Source organism: Sinohyriopsis cumingii, chromosome 15 (genome assembly GCF_028554795.1).
Source record: "Sinohyriopsis cumingii isolate HCF-2022 chromosome 15, ASM2855479v2, whole genome shotgun sequence".
NCBI lineage: Eukaryota > Metazoa > Mollusca > Bivalvia > Unionida > Unionidae > Sinohyriopsis > Sinohyriopsis cumingii.
The window spans coordinates 76242153-76263441 of NC_142975.1; the positions used below are offsets into that span (position 1 = coordinate 76242153).

General features: G+C 34.6%; 1 protein-coding gene and 1 long non-coding RNA gene across 5 annotated transcripts in view; one reads left to right on the forward strand and one right to left on the reverse strand.

The window, feature by feature from the left end:
- Positions 1-498: 498 nt before the first annotated feature.
- LOC149782101 (uncharacterized) lies at positions 499-21285 on the forward strand. Its single transcript, XR_016414222.1, has 3 exons — positions 499-1040; positions 10782-10997; positions 20598-21285. It is a non-coding gene; the product is annotated as an uncharacterized LOC149782101 (long non-coding RNA).
- LOC149782102 (uncharacterized) overlaps positions 1994-21289 on the reverse strand; it is an 80692-nt gene continuing 61396 nt past the window's right edge. For all 4 annotated transcript variants that reach the window (XM_089933543.1, XM_089933539.1, XM_089933542.1 and 1 more), the window contains 3 exons: positions 17050-17094; positions 10755-11015; positions 1994-9872 (listed from right to left, as the gene is read on the reverse strand). In XM_089933543.1, the coding sequence (XP_089789669.1) occupies positions 9433-9872; positions 10755-11015; positions 17050-17094 (746 nt within the window). In that variant the 3' untranslated portion in view covers positions 1994-9432. The remainder of the gene's footprint in view (positions 9873-10754; positions 11016-17049; positions 17095-21289) is intronic.

Consider the following 21289-nt stretch of genomic DNA (forward strand, 5'->3'; position numbering starts at 1 on the left):
AATGAAGTTTTGGGTTGCATTAATCTAGTTTTTATTTTGCAACATACATTTATAGATATAAATCTAGATGCCACCTTAAACTGACTTTTAACCTTTCTCCGTCATCTTCATGAAAAAATAAAGTAATACTACAACTGAACATTCTCATTGAAATGAATGCCTCTTTGTCTAGCAATTTTATTAGCTGAAACTGAAAGTTGACAGTAGAGTTTATTATACAATTTAAAAGCTATTTCATGTTAACAAGTTGCAGACAGTTGAGTTAGACAAATTTCCTTTAGCCTGGAATAAGGCCATTAGAAAATTCCCAAACAGAGGGAAACAATACAGAGAGAACAAGTTCAAAAAGGCATTAATATTACTACATGGTTTAACTTTCAGCCTGTAAGTCATGACAAGTAGTAGGAAAGTAGCACACACACACATACACACACACACATATATATATACAGTAAAACCTGTCATGAGCGACCTCTGCTATGAGCGACCACCTCTCATTTCCGACCACAATCGTAATGCACGGATCGATTTTACTATATAAACGCTCTGTTATGAACGACCACCTGCTGAACGCGACCAGCGACCGCGATTTCTTGGCAAAATATGCATTTTGACACTGCTATGAACAACCGCATCGCCAAAAAATCAAAACAGATTGACACCACTGACCTTAACTTAATCCTTTGTAAACACTAGAGCTCGGGATAAATGTAGTATGCAAACAAAGTGCACATTAAATAACACTATAGTTGAACAACCATATATCGGGATAAACACCTCTAACCATCATTTAATCCTTTGTAACAAAGACTGCATAAATGGCAAATATTGCTCTAATAAAGTATTTAAAAATAATTTGTCTTGCTACAATACCAGTTTTGTGAAATTTACAACTCCAGCGTACGGTGTCATTTGTAAACTGCAGTAAACCAGACTAAAGTACATGTCACTAACCGCCACTGTAGTGCCGAAGTCATGTGAATAGCCAGTAAGAGTAACATCAAAGGGAGTAATGATGGATATACGCAGTCAATTTAGAGGTTTGTATTTTTTCTTTATCTGTATGAAAACTCACAAAACGCCGGTAGTCCTTATGTCCAAGTGAGAAATCGTTTGAAAGGGCTTCAGTGTTGGTTTGAGTACGTCGTTTGCTTTCCAGTTAATCCATAATGCCTGGAGGGTGAATGAGCTCATTGTCTTTAATACTAGTAAGTGAGAATCATTTCCGGATTTTTTTAAAATTATTTTTTATTTCTTTTGTTAGTGTTTCACCAAGCCACAATCTGTTTACGTGGGTGCAGATGGTCGGAACATTTGTTTATCGAGCTATAACGCTGTTGATTTAAACTTCGTCTCAGAATAAATGTACAGTATTGTTTCCTGATGAGTTAATTATGTCTTTTGGTTTCATTCATTGGTACATAATATATATTTATTCCACAATTCCCCAAAACCTGATCAAAACCGATAGTCTTTATAACGTCAACACTAATAACAACGGCAGAATCTCCGCTGAAAAAAAGAAAAATTTTAACACTGGAAGAAAGGATTAATGTCATTGAAAGAAATGAAAAAGGCGAGACCACTCGCAAAATAGCAGTCAGCTTAAGCGTCGGTAAAACGCAAGTTCAAAATGTAATCAAAGACAAGAAGTCCATTAGAAACGAATGGCAGAAAGGTGCACAAGCACAGAGGAAATATGCCACGGCACGACGGACAGTTTACGGAGATCTGAACGAGCGAGTATGGGAGTGGTTTTGTGTCGCAAGGAGTAAAAACATAGCAGTAAGTGGGAAGTTGATTCATGAAAGGGCAATAATTGAGATACATGTTCAGACCAAATAGCTGAGTAAAACATGTCAACAAAGAAGTATAATGGATTTCTTTAAAAAAAACAAGTGAATAAGTGTATAAAATAAGATATATACATCATATCTAACTGTTAATTTTTTGTATATATTAATGTGATGTTGAAATATAAATTTTATTCTCGTTTGATAGATGTATATCTTTATTATATAAAGATATTTTGAGAGGAATGCATGCATTATTTAACAAGATTCATGAATAAATGATATGATACATGTACAGTGAGTATGGGTATTATTTATTTTTCAACAATGCTAACTATTGACCCTGAAAACCAGTCCATTTTCACACACCTCTTATGAGAGACCACCTGTCTTGAGAGACCGCTTTTAGTTGGCAGAAGGGGCGGTCTCTCATATAAAATGAAGGAAGATAGCAAGATATAAAATGAGATCTCAAACTTATTAATGAGAGATCACAAACTTAATGAATCTAACTAGAATATCTATAAAATATTACTCCAATAAGGAATATATTACATTAATCAGTCTCGTAGCTGTAGTGATGGAACATTCCGAGGTTAGCAACATGATGATACACACAATTCCTAAGAAATATTATTCTTTGTCATATACGCATGGAATGCTGTCAATAGGTTGACAATCAATTGCCCTTATTTTATATTTAACAGGTCACATCATGCAAGACCAGGCAAATCCAGAATGCCTACCAGCACAATGTTATTTAGAATTTTTGTTTTTGACATCATCTCGCAAGAACATAATTCCATAAAACTGTCTAAGTCAAGCACATGATACAGTGTTCCTCTCAGCTTCCATATAGTTATTAAAAGTCAGGAATGTGAGACAGTGTTTGATTCAGCTTCCACATAATTGTCAGAGTCAAGCTCATGAGACAGTGTTCCATTCAGCTTCCACATAACTGTGAGAGTCAAGCTCATGAGACATGTTCCTTTCAGCTTCCACATAACTGTCAGAGTCAAGCTCATGAGACGTGTTCCTTTCAGCTTCCACATAACTGTCAGAGTCAAGCTCATAAGACAGTGTTCCATTCAGCTTCCACATAACTGTCAGAGTCAAGCTCATGAAACGTGTTCCTTTCAGCTTCCACATAACTGTCAGAGTCAAGCTCATGAGACAGTGTTCCACTCATCTTTGTCAATGTATTTAAATTCTATAGGAGAAAGATGCTATAGTTGTGCTGACAGTCCTAGTATTCCATTTGGAATGACTGTCTGAACAAAAAATAGTGATAAAAACCTGAAATTTGCACAATCCACATGAATGACACATTAGTTACTATGCTGTAAAATATATCGTCTCAATTCAGCACATCCCATTGGGGTGCCACTTCCGATGTCATTCTGACAATAATTCTCCAGAGACTGCAGTTATTTCTGGTCTTCTTGAAATGTCAAGCCAATGTATTCCATGTTTTCAGGCCAGTTCTTGTGCTGGCATCCTCATTTCGTTCCCCTCCATACAGTGCCTAGTAGATTGGTATTAACCAATCCTGGTGATCATATGGCATAACCAAACCTTAATCACAAGCTCCAATTCTTTCCAAGACATAATGGCATCCTTTTCTAAAAACACTGTCAATACTTTCATCCTGGAATCCCAACAATGTCACATTCTAATCCAAGTGAATGCAAATCAGAGTGCTGTGAGACTCTGCTTATGGATGTCCAGAGACAGATTTTGTCTTCACAACTGGAGTCACATACATCCCTGAGATTCTTACCGTCTTAAAAAAGAACCCACATCTTTATTGCACATACATTTTTCAACATTCCAAAATATCACTCCAAATGAAATAACAAACATTCAAGATCCTGGGTCCAGTCACACTACTCTAGACACAACACCTGTCAATATTTCCTTAGTTTTCAAGCATCCTTTCTATCCATAACCACTGAGTTATCATGGATGCATATATGAACTGATGTCAAAGTTATTTGCACTAACATCCGTGAAACTAAATACTGAAGAACAAATCTGACTTGCTACTGACAGCATTTTCAAGGCCGTGTGTATGAACAGCAAGAGCTATATTGTTATGTCATTAGGACATTATCTAACACACACTGGAGAATATGTGCTCTTTCTAAGTTGTACTTTTTGTCTTCAAAATATACTTTTTCAGTTTTTAATGTTTGAAACATGACATGAATTCTGCGTTTTTTAATAAAAAACTTTCCAGTCACTAAATTTTTCCAGTACCTTAGATCACTGTCTGACTTCTTGCTAATCATTTGCATTCATGTCCTTTCATTCAAAATAAAAAAATATATATTTTTTAATTAAATGTCTAACACCATAGGAATAAATACAGGCATAAACCTATTTTACTTATTGTTGGTGGAGTAATGCTAGCTATTTAGAGTCGTTTCCAACAACCTAATGTATAGCAAGAAAATCATATCCACCATAAATCATAGTAAATGATTTCATGAACAGTACACACACACATACACACACACACACACACACACACAATATACATATAAAAAAAATCGAATAAAAATATACATTTTGTATTTGATGGACACAAATACACAAAAGTGAGCAAGTCTCTCTGGTAAGAAAGTTATAAAATAAGACCCAATATAAGTAAAAATATAAAAACTATTAAGGTCACTGGTGAAAAGCAAGATTATAATTGGCTTTAGAGCAAGATCCATGCTAAAATTAGCTAAGCTATAACATGCATATTGTTGTATGAAAAGAGAATGAAGGAATGAAAGCAATATGAGTAAAGTACAGTTATAAAAAGGACACACACACACACACACACACACACACACATATATATATATATATATATATATATATATATATATATATATATATATATATATATTACACACAATTTACAACATCAAAATTACAAATATATGCAATGTTGCAGCTGTCACTTGCCAAAATAATAAGCAACAAAAAATTAAACATTTGGCTACATATGTGTGTGTGTGTGTGATTTAGATTTTTAACATAGCTTTAACAATTTTTCAGTCACATTACTACAATGTGTGCAGTGTGGCAGTTTATAGTGATGTCTAGCACTGGGAGATCATGCTGCAGACATGTAGCATCATGTCCCACCCAGTCTGAATATTCTAACACCGGATCAACCAGTCCTAACACTAACCTCTTAATGCGGAGGAAAATCAATACAGAAATATAATCATTGGTTTCCAAATATAATTTTCTGCCCTTCCAACACTTAGTAAGAATAATCCTCTTCTGAATAAATACATATACCATAATATGCTGACTACTAGAGCTAATTGCGTATTATGTACTTTCCATAAAAGGATATTTTATTGACCAATGGCACATTGAATTACAATTCATATGCCCTGCCATTTACTTTTGAGTATATCCTAATTAAGATTGTTTCCTCAACTGTTGTAAAGACAATTAAATGATAGGCTTTCTTTGTTTCTAACGTTTTATGTGAGAATCAAACCCATGAATCACTGATTTTTCAAAAAATCATTGTGTCAAAAATATCATTACAAATTGAAAACATGATTCAATTTACAAAAATGATAAATTCCAATATTAATATTTGTTAATTATTTTCGAACTTCACTTTGAACTTAAATATTGTTCCATCAACAAAACATTCATTGAGATATAAAAGGAGTGGGAAAGATGGTCCTGTTTATGAAGAATGCAGTGGCCTCATTAACAGCTGCAGGGTCATAAATGGGGTGACTTTACAGTCAAAGGTTTGCATATCTTTTCACCCTATTTTCATTTTATAAATGATTGAAAAATTTGCATTAACAGCAAAAATGGAGGAAAATTTGGTTCTTTAATTTCATACATGGAATTTTTTTTAAAGAAATTTTAGTGAATACATATGTTTGCCTAATCGTTAATACTTTTAACAGCACCAAGTTTCATATGCACCAAAAGATAAATAATTTTTGTAAACATTAATTTAAGCAATGAATTCAGCTTTTTGCTTTGTTTATTGTAACATATGACATCAGTTGGAAGTGCAGGATTCAAATGTGTTTTCTTCTCAGCACATGAGAAGGAGATGTGTGTGTGATTTGGATTTTTAATGTAGCTTGAACAATTTTACAATCATATCGCAACGATGTCTGCAGTGTGGCAGTTTATAGTGTTGTCTAGCACTGTCCATCATGCCGCAGACATAAGATGATGTCCCACCCAGTCACATTATCCTGACACCAGGCTGACCAGTCCAAACACTAACCTCTTAATGCTGAGCGCCAAGCAAGGCAGCTGTTAGTACCATTTTTATAAGTCTTGGGTATGACTTGGCCGGGTGCATAAGAGAAGGCAAATTTTCCTTAGAAAATACTTATTTTCTGCAGCTTTTCTCTTTAGGATTTATTTCTATAGTTAATCCTAAAATACAACTTCATCGAATAAAATCTACAATTAATTTCAATCACATTAGTTTTCTTGATTAGTCCCAAACTGAGCAATATTTAATTTTGTGCTTTGGATATAATTATATCTTATGATTCACTGCAGTTATAATGTTCTAATTGAAAACATTGAATTACAAGGGGTAGATTTCAACTGATTCTTTAAAATCAGTAAAAAAATAAACTGCAATAGTTTGATGCACAACTAACAAAATTTAAATTTTAAAAAAAGTAACTTAAAATTCTTTTCAATATATTTTTATATCTAAAAAGAAAATAGACAATATTTATTTCATAGTCATATATATGAAGTGACAAATGTAAACAATTTTGACTTTTAAATTTCAAAGAGGCTTGCACCATTGCTATATATTTATCTACAGCAATGATATATAATCTCAATTACATTATCTGACCTCCATTTAAGGAACCACTGCATTTATATGATGAAATATTATTAAACTTATTTGTTCTTTTACTAAAAATGACATGTGGCCAACAGATTCGTGTTCTGCTCCAACTGATTAATTTCACTATTAAATGATTTAAATGAATGAATTATCCATTAATCACTTATATCTTCTGCCTTGTTGCCAAGTCCTGTTTGGTTGTATTGCAATGGATCAAGTATTGGTCCAGGAGGCAAATGGTTATCCTATCACAAATTAGGTTAAATTATATATCTCTCTAAAAAAACCTGTACACATGTAAATGTGATTTTAAAATGTTATGTCCTTATGCAACATTTCATTATTCAACGGTCAGCTTTTTTCCTTCAAAACAACTTAAACGCAACAAGCCTACATCAGCTAAATGTGTAAACTGTAAAAATTAATGTATTCATAATTATCAACATTTCAGAGTATTCAAAGTCATAAAGATTTCCAACTGATCACACTAATATATTTTTCTGCAAACTGCTGAATCTGAGTCACATTTGATGTCAAATGGCAGAAATTCCAGTTTTGCAGATGTGACAATGGCAGAAATACACGTGACTGACAAAGAAAGTTGCTACTGTTCTTGTGTGTGTGTTTTGGGATTTTTAACATAGCTTTAACAATCTGAGTCATATCGCTGTGATGTCTGCAGTGAAGCAGTTCATAGCAATGTCTAGTACAGGGGCATCATGCCACAGAAATGTGGCATGTCCCATGCAGTCAAATGCTGAGTGCCAAGCAAAGCAGCTGCTAGTACCATTTTTATAAGTGTCTGGTATGACTCAGCTGGTATATAAAACCACCACCTCCCACATCTGAGGCAGGTGCTCTAACAACTTAGGCCAATGGAGTGGTGCTACTGTTATATTGATAACCAATTGTATAAATATTAAATTCAAACTCACAGGGCTCACATATCGTGGTATCACTTGTAATCATACAGCTGCATGAAGTGAATACAGTATTGCATTCATGCATTTCAGTTAGAGCTGAAGAGATGAATAAATGAATACAACTCTGGCATGTAACACATTTGCAGAAAAGCCTCTGGACATGAAAATATACTGTGAACAGTATCCCATATATCTGTGAAATGTTCTGTTGAAACTATAATGAAATCAATGCAGGAAACAGCTCTGGCACTGGACAGAAGTTTTGCAAGTAATCTGCTTTAGTTTGATCATATGAGTAATCAAACTGGATAAATTGATGATTTTGAAAGTATAAATTATGTCACAAAAGGTGCATCACAAATAGATAATATTAAGAGACATAATTTTATTGACAAAAAGATAATTCTTCAATTTGACTCTTGCTAAGATGTTTGTGGGGTTTGTATGATACTGTTTACCAAAATATTTTTAATCTACATTATCTAGTTATCTGTTGTCACATTTTTATGGAAACCCCTTCAACATAGTCTATTGAACTATTTGCTTCATGAATAGTTCCTGACCTGTCTGTAGTATTATTTGAGACAGGGACAGGAAAAGGCTAGGCGAGAACAGAGGACCAGTCAAAGGCTAGGCAAGAACAGGATACCAAAGGCTATGCAAAAACAGGGGACCAGTCAAAGGCATGGTAAGAACACGGGACCAGTCAAAGGTTAGGCAAAAACAGGGGACCTTTCAAACACATGGCATGAACAGTATATGCTCTTTCTTAAGATCACAAACACGTTTAGCTGATAGGTCATAAACACAGTGTCAAAGCAAAAGATGACTAGTTGCAGTAAAAACAAATGCAACATGATTGATTGTTCTTAACCAAACAAATACTGCATAATGTTGGTGCTGGAAAAAAAGCTCTTGTGCCCTAAATATGCTGGACAAAGCTTTAGGTTCTTGCAAAAATAGTAAAATATGACACTGTTCCCCTTGAATCATAAGTTTATAAAAAATAAACTAATGCCCACATGATTCAGACAGTGCTGGAAATGTGTGTCCTTTTCTTAAAGGCAGTTTCTGACTAAAAGCATTACATGTGCTTGTTTTGTCAATATTTTTCCTAAAATATAATACAATTTTTGTTGCACATGTGTACGTTCAATTAAGACTGAGATTTCTTGCCATTTTTAAAAAGAAAATTAGAATATATATATTTTTCATTTAGTAAAAAATGCCTGACTGTATTATATAAATTTGTTTTAAGAAAGGTTTTTCATCTAGTAAAAAATGCCTGACTGCATTTGTTGAAGGTGCACAATGTGTCAGTTCTGGACACATAATGACATGCAGAATGTGGCAAAACTATGGATTGTCTTCATTTCTGAACCATATATATTGGAAAGTTCATATTTTATTTTATTTGAATCTTTTGTTTATTTTTCTTTGTTCTTTTTATTTTGTTTCTTGCTAATTTGATAGTTGTAAAAGCAAATAAGCTCAGTCAACAACCATATGTCCTAATAAAATTTGATTCATACCGCAAAAGATTATCTGATTAAAATTCATTAATACTTCAAATATCAGATCAAATAAAAATCTTCTCATAAAATTAATCATTTTGATTTTTGATGAAATAGTGCCATTACATAATTATTTTTTATTCTTCTGTAAATAATTTGACTGGATGCAAAGAAACACACCGTTCAAAATTATTATGCATCTTTCTATTGCTCCAGCTAAGCATTCATCTGTTATTTGCATCATTTGTATCCATTCTACCCTGCAAAATGGAAGGTTTTCCATTTCATCATTGTATAACAATATTTGAAGATCATTTCCTTCAACTTTAAATGCTCATGATTATCTATTCATATCTGTCATCTTCATCAGAATCTGTCTGAAATAGGGAATCTGCTGATATGGGAGCTGGCAGATTTGGATTCCCTAGTGCCTCAAAAAAGTTTGATGGAAATGGATTTTGACAATTAATCTCTTCATTTCTTTCTTCTGGGCAAACTCCTGATGGGTCATTGACAACATTACTCAGATCTAGAATTGAGGTGTTACTTGCTCCATCTGTTTTTGCCATCAGTTCATTTGTAAAGGGCACATCTGTCCCGTCCATCACAACTCCTGTCTTTTGTGAGCACTTCACAGCTGTCTCCTCTTCTTTCAATTCTGTATCTTCAGAATCCCTTTGTGTTCTTCCATCCAGATATGGCACAATTACAGGAAGTTCTGCTCTGACCTCACCTGCTCCATGAAAAGTAGTACCCTTTCCATTTGTCAGCTCCTGAATCGGACCTAATTGGTTAGAGAGGGTAAAATAATTTCATTTCCTCTTATGATAACAAATATCTAATGATTAAAGATTTACTGAATACAAGCTATTAAAAACAAGAAAATATGACATTTTGGTGCTTCTTAAACACTGATATGTTCAAAAATTACAATGACAAGAATTCTGTAGGATGCTATGATTAACTAAGTTTACCAGATGCACGATTCAAAAGTCTGACTTAATTGCCTGAATATGAAAATAAGCCACTGTGACATACTTCTGGTGACAGTGAATATCAATAGATCCTGCGGCATATGTAGATATAGAAGTTCCAACCTGGACAGTTAAGGTGATGTTGCATGCATAAGCTTGATGTAACTGCTTGACATTAATGAGAAGGTCGCTTTGATCTGTGTTTGAATTAGCTTTTGTAATGATAAGTGCCTCAAGTTCTGAAGTGTACTGGAGCTAAATAAACAAGACCAATAATGTAGACATAAGTGTCCAAATTTTAATAAAAATGTCTTGCTTATGCGTCACTGGTAAGATAAAATGTAATTTATTAAGCAAACAGACCCTCTATCCTTCTCATTTCAGTACTAAATTTGTATTTGTCCCAAAAATATAACCCCACTGAAGCAAAGAAAATATCTAAGAATTCCCAAGTTTATTTTTTTTCTAAATAATCAAAAACTGCTCTGCTTGAATGAAAATCTAATTAGGTCACCAACATATAAAAACATGACAACGAAATGTTATTTGTCAACATCAAGTATTTGTTCAAAAGGCTAGGTTAAGGAGCTTCCTGTGATGGACAGAACCAAATCAAGATACCAATACCAAAGCAATTGCAGCATAATGTCATGGTTTACTTGAAACCAATGCTAATAAAAAATGGTGGGTACCTGAGCTTGTTCCATATTCTTTTACAGTTGTATTGTGTCCAAAATCAGAAGCCCTCCTGGCAGTTGAAGCACCCACAGGAGTTACCTCCCTTCTTTCTTGAATCAAACTGACCGCCCTTGATTGTACCAGTTCACTAGCCAACCCTGTCTGCTGTGTTACACTGCTTTCTGACGACTGTGGCACTCTGATTATCCTGTCCATACCTGAACTCTCCAGGCTTTCAGGACACAATGGCGTGTAAGGTATGTTATTATGGAACACTGCCCAAGAAATGAAGTATTTTGAATTAGAAGGCATGTATTTTATTTATATGAAGTTGATGAATTAAGATGATACACAGCAGACATAATTTTTTATATCATCATGCCTGCCAATCCCTAGAGTGGTATAAGTGTAATCTAATGGGCAAAAAGTTTAATTTGAGATTGGACTTTACATGTCATAATTAAAATAAACTGATGGAAAAATATATTTATTTTTCTAAAGTGGTTTCCCACCCATAAGGCCACCCCTTCTGCACCAGGAATGTGGCCCTTTGATAGGGGAGGTCTTTCCAGAGGGGGACTATATCTGTGAAAAGACTGCATGTGTAGTAACATTGTGTGTGTGCATGTGTGATTTGGATTTTTAATGTAGCAGTTTATAGTGATGTCTAGCACTGGGGCATGGTGCCACAGACATGTCCCACTCAATCACATTATCCTGACACCAGGCTGACCAGTCCTAACACTAACTTCTTATTGCTGAGAACTTAGCGAGGCAGCTGTTAGTACCATTTTTATAAGTGTCTGTTATGATTCAATTGGATTCGAACCCATGACCTCCCACATCCAAGGTTCCAAGGTGGATGCTTTAACCCACTAGCCCACTTGAGCGATCCCATGATAAGAAAGCTACATACAACTTCAAAGCATTTATTATCTTCATTAAAAAGTAGTAATAATTATCAAAAGAGTCGTCTTGTCTATGAATTAATTTCAAATGAACATAAATGAATAATTCTTATTTCTTAAGCATGAAATGTGAATGGTTGTTCTTAGCACATGCATTGCAAAACCATTCAAAGACAATGTCATTTAAATCTTGATATGTAGAAGCATCACTTGGCATTCAAAATCATTCAATTTCCATTTTACTCCATTTTACCACTGCTGCAGAATAGTCTCCATATATGTTACACTGTCGTTCATTTGAGTCTCCCCACTGTTGTGAAGTCGAATAAATTTTACATTTTCTTCTAAAGTAATAATTTTTCATTTAAATGATGATATGTTTAACTTTTGCCATGAGTTATTCCTATGCTGCTGATTGGACTACAATTTAATCATGCAGACACAACTTTTATAGAGTAGACAATATGCCTAGTTTATAAAGGAAGTCATACATATATACAGTTCTGTATGTTTTCAGTCTTCACATGATACCTTGTTTTGTTCATGGTTCATTCCTTTTTGTGTGTGAAAACACAAAAGTTACTACGTTGGCCAAGTTATGACCTTGAACAATTACCTCTGATCTTAATCATCAAAGAGAAGAACTCAATAACTGTGTGATGATCAAAATCCTATCACTGCTTTAATGTGCCCATGTAAATGTCGGCATTTGTAGATAACAATATTACCACAGTGGTACATTAAGTACTTTCGCCAGCAATTACTTCAGTAATGAAAGCCTGACATCTGGAAACAGACATCAAAAAAGATGATCAGATTACTATTTCTTGGCCTCAAATGCTGGCCTCATGCTGTAACAGAGAGGTGGCTGGCCAAGAGAGGTACTTTTGTACACAAATTTGTTGGTGCCAAGAAAACTGGCCATGTAGAGGAGGTAGCCTCTGGTAAAGGGGTAGGGGTGGCAGTCGTATAAGATCATATATGCACATCCCAACCCTCCAGGGAGGTACAAGCATGATTATTGCTATTATAAGAGGCAAAACATCATATTCTTAGGCATAAAAAGTGTGATCTATAAATTACATTCCAGAATTACAGCACATTATATGAAAAAGATGCATTTTTTCTACTAAGTTAAACCTGGTTCTGCAATTGGTCAAAATTCTTGTCACAATGTGCAAAATCCATATAGATTACAACCAGAATACAAATACAAAATTTACAGAACAAGTATTTATACTCAGCACTGACTTCACCTAGTCTACATGTGCAACTTTTGCTGAATGATCATAAACTGAATTCTGCAATGATCATGGCCAGGAGATCAGAGTGCAGTTATACATTACACTCATTCTTTTTTTAAAGTTTGTAAAACGGTGTTGATTTGTCCCTTTTTCTGATCTGACATGCTTGGAAATTTGAAAGATCCTTCTACTATAACATCTTCCTTGATGCAAAATCCACAACTCACACCATAAAGTGTTTCATGTAAGATCTGGTGCCATTTTCTTTGAAAATATAGACTGGTTCGTTATGTAGCCATGCAATAAAATGAATCTGTTAGGAAAATAGGTCATATACAGTTTTAAAAAAATAGCAAATACGGAAATTACACATACACTATTCTTATGCAGCAATCATCTGTTTAAGAATATTCTTCAAGTTTACATGGGTGGAATCAAAAAGATGATAATAAAAATGACAAAAGCAACTTAAAATGGTTGACAGGTATGCATCCTTCACCTTCAACTGGATGACTTTCACAGTATTCCAGAACTCACAGCTTGAGAAGTAAAAAAGCATGAGCTCAAACAATATCCCAAAACTGTTGCATGTAAAAACCATGTAAAGTAAGCCAGTTTTTGTATGTATAACACTTTTCAATCCAACATGCATCCCAAGCATAACTTTGTTGGTGATGCATCAGTTTGGCAATTTGGGTGAAGTCATAATGTTTTCAGCAAAGAGGTCAGAACAATCAAAACTGTGTCTGCCAAAAGCTTTTCTATGCACACTGTACCAGCACTTCATCTCATCTCAATAGGTACTTTGAAACTTAAGTGATAGCATGCACAAAGAGAAATATAAATTAATGAAAAAGACATGTGATTATAATAAACTACTCACTGTTTGTGGCTGGGATGTAAATAATTTCATAAATGTTTTAAATTTGTGATTTCAACAGAAAACATGGTAAAAGGCCTGCCTGTTGAGTTCTTGATCAAACTATTGCTGTAAAACATGTTATCTTTACCTGAGGGTCATAAGACTGAGAAAGAATGTTGCAGAATGATTATCTAAGTCATAATGATTCATCCAAGCATGAATCCAGTGGTATAATGATTCATCCAAGCATGAATCCAGTGGTATAATGATTCATCCAAGCATGAATCCAGTGGTATAATGATTCATCCAAGCATGAATCCAGTGTCATTATGATTCATCCAAGCATGAATCCAGTGGTATAATGATTCATCCAAGCATGAATCCAGTGTCATTATGATTCATCCAAGCATGAATCCAGTGGTATAATGATTCATCCAAGCATGAATCCACTGTTATAATGATTCATCCAAGCATGAATCCAGTGGTATAATGATTCATCCAAGCATGAATCCAGTGTCATTATGATTCATCCAAGCATGAATCCAGTGGCATAATGATTCATCCAAGCATGAATCCAGTGGCATAATGATTCATCCAAGCATGAATCCAGTGGCATAATGATTCATCCAAGCATGAGAGATTTAGAAATAATTAAGCATATGAAAAAAGCAAAACCACAGCACAGATTTTGTATGATTGTTACCCTGAACCCAAAGTCAAAGGGGAAAACAAGCCAGTTGCAGAATAAACTATCTTGTCTTCATACTGAATTGTCCAAAGCAACAAAGCCAATTAAGGGGTTGATTAAGAAAAACAAGTTGAAAAAAGTTGTAATCAAAACTGAATGCAAATTTTCAAAGACAAACTGGCAACCAAGCATGTGGCAAATGAATTTAATTTGCTTCACAATGGTTCACTTACATCTGAATAAAAACCATCAAGAGGTTTAGTAAAATTTATATTATACAAACTAAAAACCTTAACTCAAATTTTATATCATGGTGATCTTGACCCAGGGTCAAAGTATTAAGCAAGAATGTTGCAGAATGAATTGTGTTAGCTTCACAATGATTCATTTCTAAATAAGAGCAAAATCCAAAATAAGGTTAAGGAAATACAAACAAATGAAAACTCTTAAACCAAAAACTGGAACACAAATTTCTATGACTAAGAGCTTGACCTCATGGTGTTGCTGAATAAATTGTCTTAGCTCTATAATCATTCATGTCAAGAGGTTTAGGAAATCTAGTTACAGACCTGCCAACACTGACGAGTCCATCTCAGTAAGGCAGTTGATTTTTTTCCATAAGATTGACCAGTTTTTAGTAAGGTGTAACAAAGTAGTAATAACTGCTACTGTAAAGCTGGAAAACATAATTAAAAATTTGACACATCGACGATAAACATTATGTTCAACTGAAAAGTTTGTAAAGTACGCGTAGACTTTATTTACCACTAATACAGTTGCACAAACTCTAGTTCCAAACCCCATGCAGCTCTATGGCTTGTTGTTTTTACTCATAAGAATCTGAATACTCCTTTGTATTCTTCTGTGTTGATTATTAAACTTTTCTAGAAACTTATTTTCCCTTTTGTCTTAAACATTCATCTCTTTCTGGATGCCATTTTTAAAAATTCTATAATCAAAAGTAAGATCATGCAGATGCTTCATATGAACAAACAGGTGCAGTTTAAAGCATCTGGGGTGCTACTGTAAAGTTAGTCTGATTCCCTGACTAATTTCACTAATTCAAAAATGAAACCCGGATCCAAATGAAACATGGATGAGCCAATTATCCGGATTTTTCAGCAACGATCATTTTTCAGTAGTTTTTGCTAGTATGCCGTAAGTCCATATTTTAAGGGTAATTTTCGTAAGACTTACAGCAAAATCATAAGAGTTGGCAGGTCTGTAGTTAATAACTTGCAACAAACCTTAACTGCTGGAACCGCCAGCAATGGAAAAGTGACCCTGTCCCTCTTGCCATTAATATCAGCTTGCCAAAAGAAAAAAAGACATCCTTATGACTTTATCGTCTAAATCAAAACTAGCAGAGGCAATTTATGTCTACTGTAGTTCTAATGGCATCATTTGTTCCATAAAATATGCATGTATGAATGAATATTTCAGTTGTATCTGGAAATGTCTCAAGATCGAAACCTCAGTAAACAGAAATCCTCTTATTATTTTGGACCCCAATTTTCCTTCATAAATATCAATAAAAATTAACTCATTAAACAAAAACTCCCCCAAATGTACAACTGAAGCAAATTTTCAGCAACAGTGACATTTTTATCTTAAACTAAATTCATGACTGTTTAAAAACCACAGCTAATGGTCCAGACAAAAAAATGAATACCTTATATACTAAGCACATGTACATCACATGTTCAGTATAAATTTCAGCAGTAGTGTAAGCAAAACATGATACGACTACAAAAGGCATGATTTTATATTATTAACCACACCATCTGACACAGTCTTGATTATCATATACTATAGTACAAAGAGAACTCATCTATTAAATGGTGCCCTTTAACAATGTACAGTGCTCTCTTTTTGAAAGCTGTTCATGGGAAACAGATATTCACCAGTATTACAAATGATGCCAGTCCTTATACCAAAGTATTTTCCAACAAGTACATAAAGACATAACATGGGTATACCATAGTAGGGCATAAAAGACACAAAAATGGCATCATGGTAGGGCATAATGACACTACAAGAATTATGTGGAATGTTATGTTTTGCCTGCTCAACTACAGCATAATCCACAAACCTTGAAAAGCCATGAAAAGATAAAATATGTAACTGTGACCTACTTTTTCCCCTGATTAGATGCATTTTTCAAGATATGTGCACCCATCACGTTTCATGACCAAAAATGTAACAGTGTCAGAGAAACTTATCTGCAAACACTTCACATAATTATGGGAATCGTGAAAAGTATGTCACTGTGAACTACTTTTACCTTTGAGGAGTAGTACACCTCATGATCAATACATCCATCAAGCTTCATAAATGTCACTACAGGTAAACTAAATGCAAAAACATACTGTTGATGCTTAGGCTAACAATGACAACAAACACCAAGTGATACCTATGTCCCACCCATGCTTTACAATCAAGGTAAAAAATAAGGTATTTAATTTGTTTTCATATGCCACAGACTAAAATCAATAGAAATTAAGTAGCAGTATTAACAAAATATGTAACCAAATCCACACAAGGAAGAATAGCAGACTGAGAGGTTTTATAGTAAAGGAATAATGTATATAGCACTAGAGGAATCACCTGGTCCAGGCCACTCTTCCACAGTGTGAACTGATGTCAGATTAGCTAAAACAAAAGAAAGATAGAAAAATAAACTAGTGCTGCTGTTTTGCCTCGTAATTGCAAATCATGTTTTGCATGCAGCACTTGCCACTGGTTTACCCCACTCACGTCAACACAGTAACACCATGTTTGTAATGCAAAACCCATCATATACATGATGCATCTTTCTATTATGTCTGCAGATACTAAACCTTGTCTGAAATATTTGAAAATGTCCTTTAAATTAAAACCAATTTATGGACAAGAAAAGTGTCTTTGCTATAAACTACCTCACAAACCCACTACCCCACATACACTACCTCACAAACCCAGCCCTCCAGAGCGATCCAAAAAGTCATTACCATGTTGTAGGGTTTGTTTTAGGAACAAAAGTGCTAAAATGTCATCTGCCTGTCAACACATAAATAAGACAAAAGTGGTCCCCTCTTGAATATACAGTGTGACCCCGCTATAACGCGGTAGTTGGGAGCCATAGAACCCAACCGTGTTATAGACCAAACCATGTTATAAGCAACCAGGTCAGTTAGCTGAAGAAAACGATGCATGTACCCCAAAAAATGTGCATGGGGAGGAGGTAGGTAATAAATGCAGGCTGTAAAATACCTGCTTCACCGGCACAGATACCATCTTAAATCAATGCATATTAAATGAGAAATACACCTAAAGTGAAAACAGAGAAGGCATATATAATAGTTTACTTTATTTAGAGAGCCATGAATTGGTACATGTATGTGAAGTAACTGTTTATATATACATATATAATGTATAGCATGAATAGAGTATCAACACCGTGTACTCACCCACAAATCTCATCATATACATTGAATGCACAATAAAAGTGATTTCATCGAAAATATGCACAAACACAGATTAAAATATTCAGCAATTTTGTCACAGGTCATATTGTCTGAATTCAGTGGAAAACATAGTACAATCACATAATGAACTATGAAGCACGTTTTCTGTTCAGTACGTAACAAGTTGGTAATAGTTTGCACTTTAAGCCGGCGTATGTAGCGTTCATAAACTTTTTCCCTGCAAAAAGGAATCTTTCACGGCACAGTTAATGTGTTCCAGTCATGCTGGAAAATACAAAATCCACCTGATTCCATTACTTTTATTTAAGTTTGATTCTGAGTGAAAAGAAGAGGAATTTTACTTACCATTCACATACAAATGTCAGTCTATGTAAATATATTAATTACTAGCGAGCGGCCAAAAATCCAACAAAAGATAGATTAAGAGATAATGCCTCATCTGGTTGATCTCCGTTACAAGAAATATCAACAACAAAAAAGTGGACATCTCACAACATATAGTACTCATGCTAGATGTCAAGATAAGCAGATTATAATATAATAATGCATTATTTAGATGGTTTGTCAATATGGACAAAGACTTTGCTTATGTAGCAATAGATAAATTTAATTGCATTTTATATCCAGATTGCGGCTTCCTTTCATGGGTCCTCTGAATTTCTTCACTCAAAAACTGTGGTTGTATGTACAAGTTTAAACAGCCAAACAATGTTGCCAATAAAACAAATTGCCAGATGGTAAATTCTGCCACCAATAAGGAAAATAAATCCAAGTTTGCGACATTGGCAAAGCTCTATGTGCATAATGCCTGTAGTTTGATCATATAAGAAACATTTGACTCCAAAATTTACTTTCTTCTCCAAATACATGCAACTTTCACTTATTTGAAAGTTACAGGTTCTTTTGATCACATGACAACTTTGTGCTCCAGGGATTTGTCATGTGACTGTCATATACACTTGGAAGCAAGTATCTATACATAATAGGTAAGAAAACGTGATTAAGCAAAACCAAAACAACAACAAACATGGCTGATTATATCTGCCAAGGCAAGTCACAGGACCAAAGCAACTGAAACTCAAATAAGCAAAAGTCACATCTGATTAGTTGCTTGAAACCACAGATCAGCATGTTGAAACTATGGAATTTAAGATGGTGACAAGAGGTAGGGTTGTGTTATTCCACCTTGATGCACATTTTGTCAAACACAGTACTTGACTTTGAAATATTCAATACTTATTGCTGAAAGGCTCCTTCAACCTACTGTAACTAAAGAGCCATGAGAAATACTGATAAGTATCTAAAATTGACATTGATCTGTTGCAGGTATATCTGTCTGCATCAAATGCATGATTTTATGAAGAGGTGAGATCAGATTACAAACTGCCAATCAGTATCAGTACAGTTTTGGGGACTGATTTATTGGGCTTGCAGAAATGATATCTCTTCCTTCATGGAGTGCTAAGAACAAGTGAGTCCACCTCTTCTGATCAGCTCACTATACATCAGGTACCACTTCATTGCAATGAAGGGTTTGTGTAGACGCCTTTTGGAACAATGGTACCAAGAAGACAGCAGTTTCAATTATACGACTGATTTTCCATTATCTAGAGCTTGTTCTAAGAAATCAAAGCTGGCAATCATCACAAAAAATTCTCAAAAACATCATGGCAGAACTGCCGACAGTTTCAGCCAACTAATAAGGCATAAATTTCAATGATGCTTCCTGCTTTACCTTGAGTGACTAGGAAGCAGGTCTTGTACAAAAGGTGAGTCAGACAGACTCTATACAGTGGTTTAAAGGCTGCCTTGTTCAACCAGATATGAAGCCATAGCAGGCTCCAATTTTTGAAAATTGGGCCAAGTCCTTCAAAAGGCAAGTTTAAATTGCCTCCACTGTCAGAGAGGACTATGTCCTGACCTTTGCCCTCTATGATGGTGAAATTTGTCTGAAGTCAGTGAATGGTAGACCCTGAATGTGATGAAAACGACCTTCTTAAAAAACCATAGGAGGAAGTTAAGCAATTCTTATTAATAATGAATGTATCCAGACTCTTCCATTTCCTTGGCGCCAGTTTTTCCAAACTGTGCAATAATTTTCAATAGTACATAACATTTTCAAACATACATATTTTAAGGTTGACAAAAAGTAAAAAACAATGCTGAACATAAACTAAGGAAAGTTTAACTGACATTCCAAAACAGGAGATTAAATAGACAAACATCAGTCTGTGAAACTGCTTTGATTATCCCAATTTTATTCCATGGCTTAGCTGAAGGTGTTATCAATGAGCTGCCACACTCTACAATTCATAATCATGCATTTCCTGAAACAAAGTGGCAAACATGCAAATTAAACAGGTTCTTATCATCTCAGTTTTATTCAAAGGTGGTAGGTTTACCTTTAAAATTTTCTGAGGTGAGATAGATGTACAGGTCTCAATAAAAAACTTGAACATAAAAGGGTCCAAAAATAGCACTATAAGCAAGGATGCAAGTTACTGAGGGACCTAAATACAATGAAGAAGAGGATACCATCCCCGCTGGACATTAATGACAACCAGCTGGGCCAGGGTGTGGAAATTGGGCACATTAATGGCTTAATACTCATTTTATAATCATGATGTGAATCAAAAACTTTTTCTGATGAAGTTGTTCATTTTCTTAAAAATCACCTTTTTTTTTCAGGACACCCAAGCTCTGAAAGACTGTTAGCAACAATACTACAAGAGGTTTCAAAAATCATCACAAAGATTTATTTCATGAAATGACCATCAGTGTTAAAACTCAATTTGTTGATTGTCCTAGTAGTAAAATATTGGTGCTGTGATTTCACTGCATGTAATAACTTCTTATCATCCTGGAGGAAATCTGTGAGTGCCAACTCTGGATGTTTAGGTTCACTACCAAACTCTGGAACTTGTTTCTCCATTATGAACCATGTCTTTGCAACAAAATCTTTTACTATGTAAGTTCTCGTTTTGCTAGGATGCCTTGCTATATCTGATCACATTTGTGAATGATGTATGCCAATTTACACTGGACCTCTGATGCTCCACTCTCACATCCAAAGAAATTTTGTACACTTGACCTGACCCTGGATTCATTGCTCTCCTTATTTTCTGTCTGACCAGTAGTAAAAATTTTGTAAAGTATTTTGAGAAGATCCCCTTTTATTTGGTATCTCAACTAGTCACAAGGAATTGTCTCAAATAATATCACATCTGAACAAATCCAAGTGAACTGTATGTAAAGATAAAATCCAAGTACAGTGTAGGCCCAAATTTACATAAAACCAAAATAATGGATGATTTAATAATTGAGTAATTTGTTAAGTAATATAACCCTTACTTAAAACTAGACAAATGTGAAAGATTGTA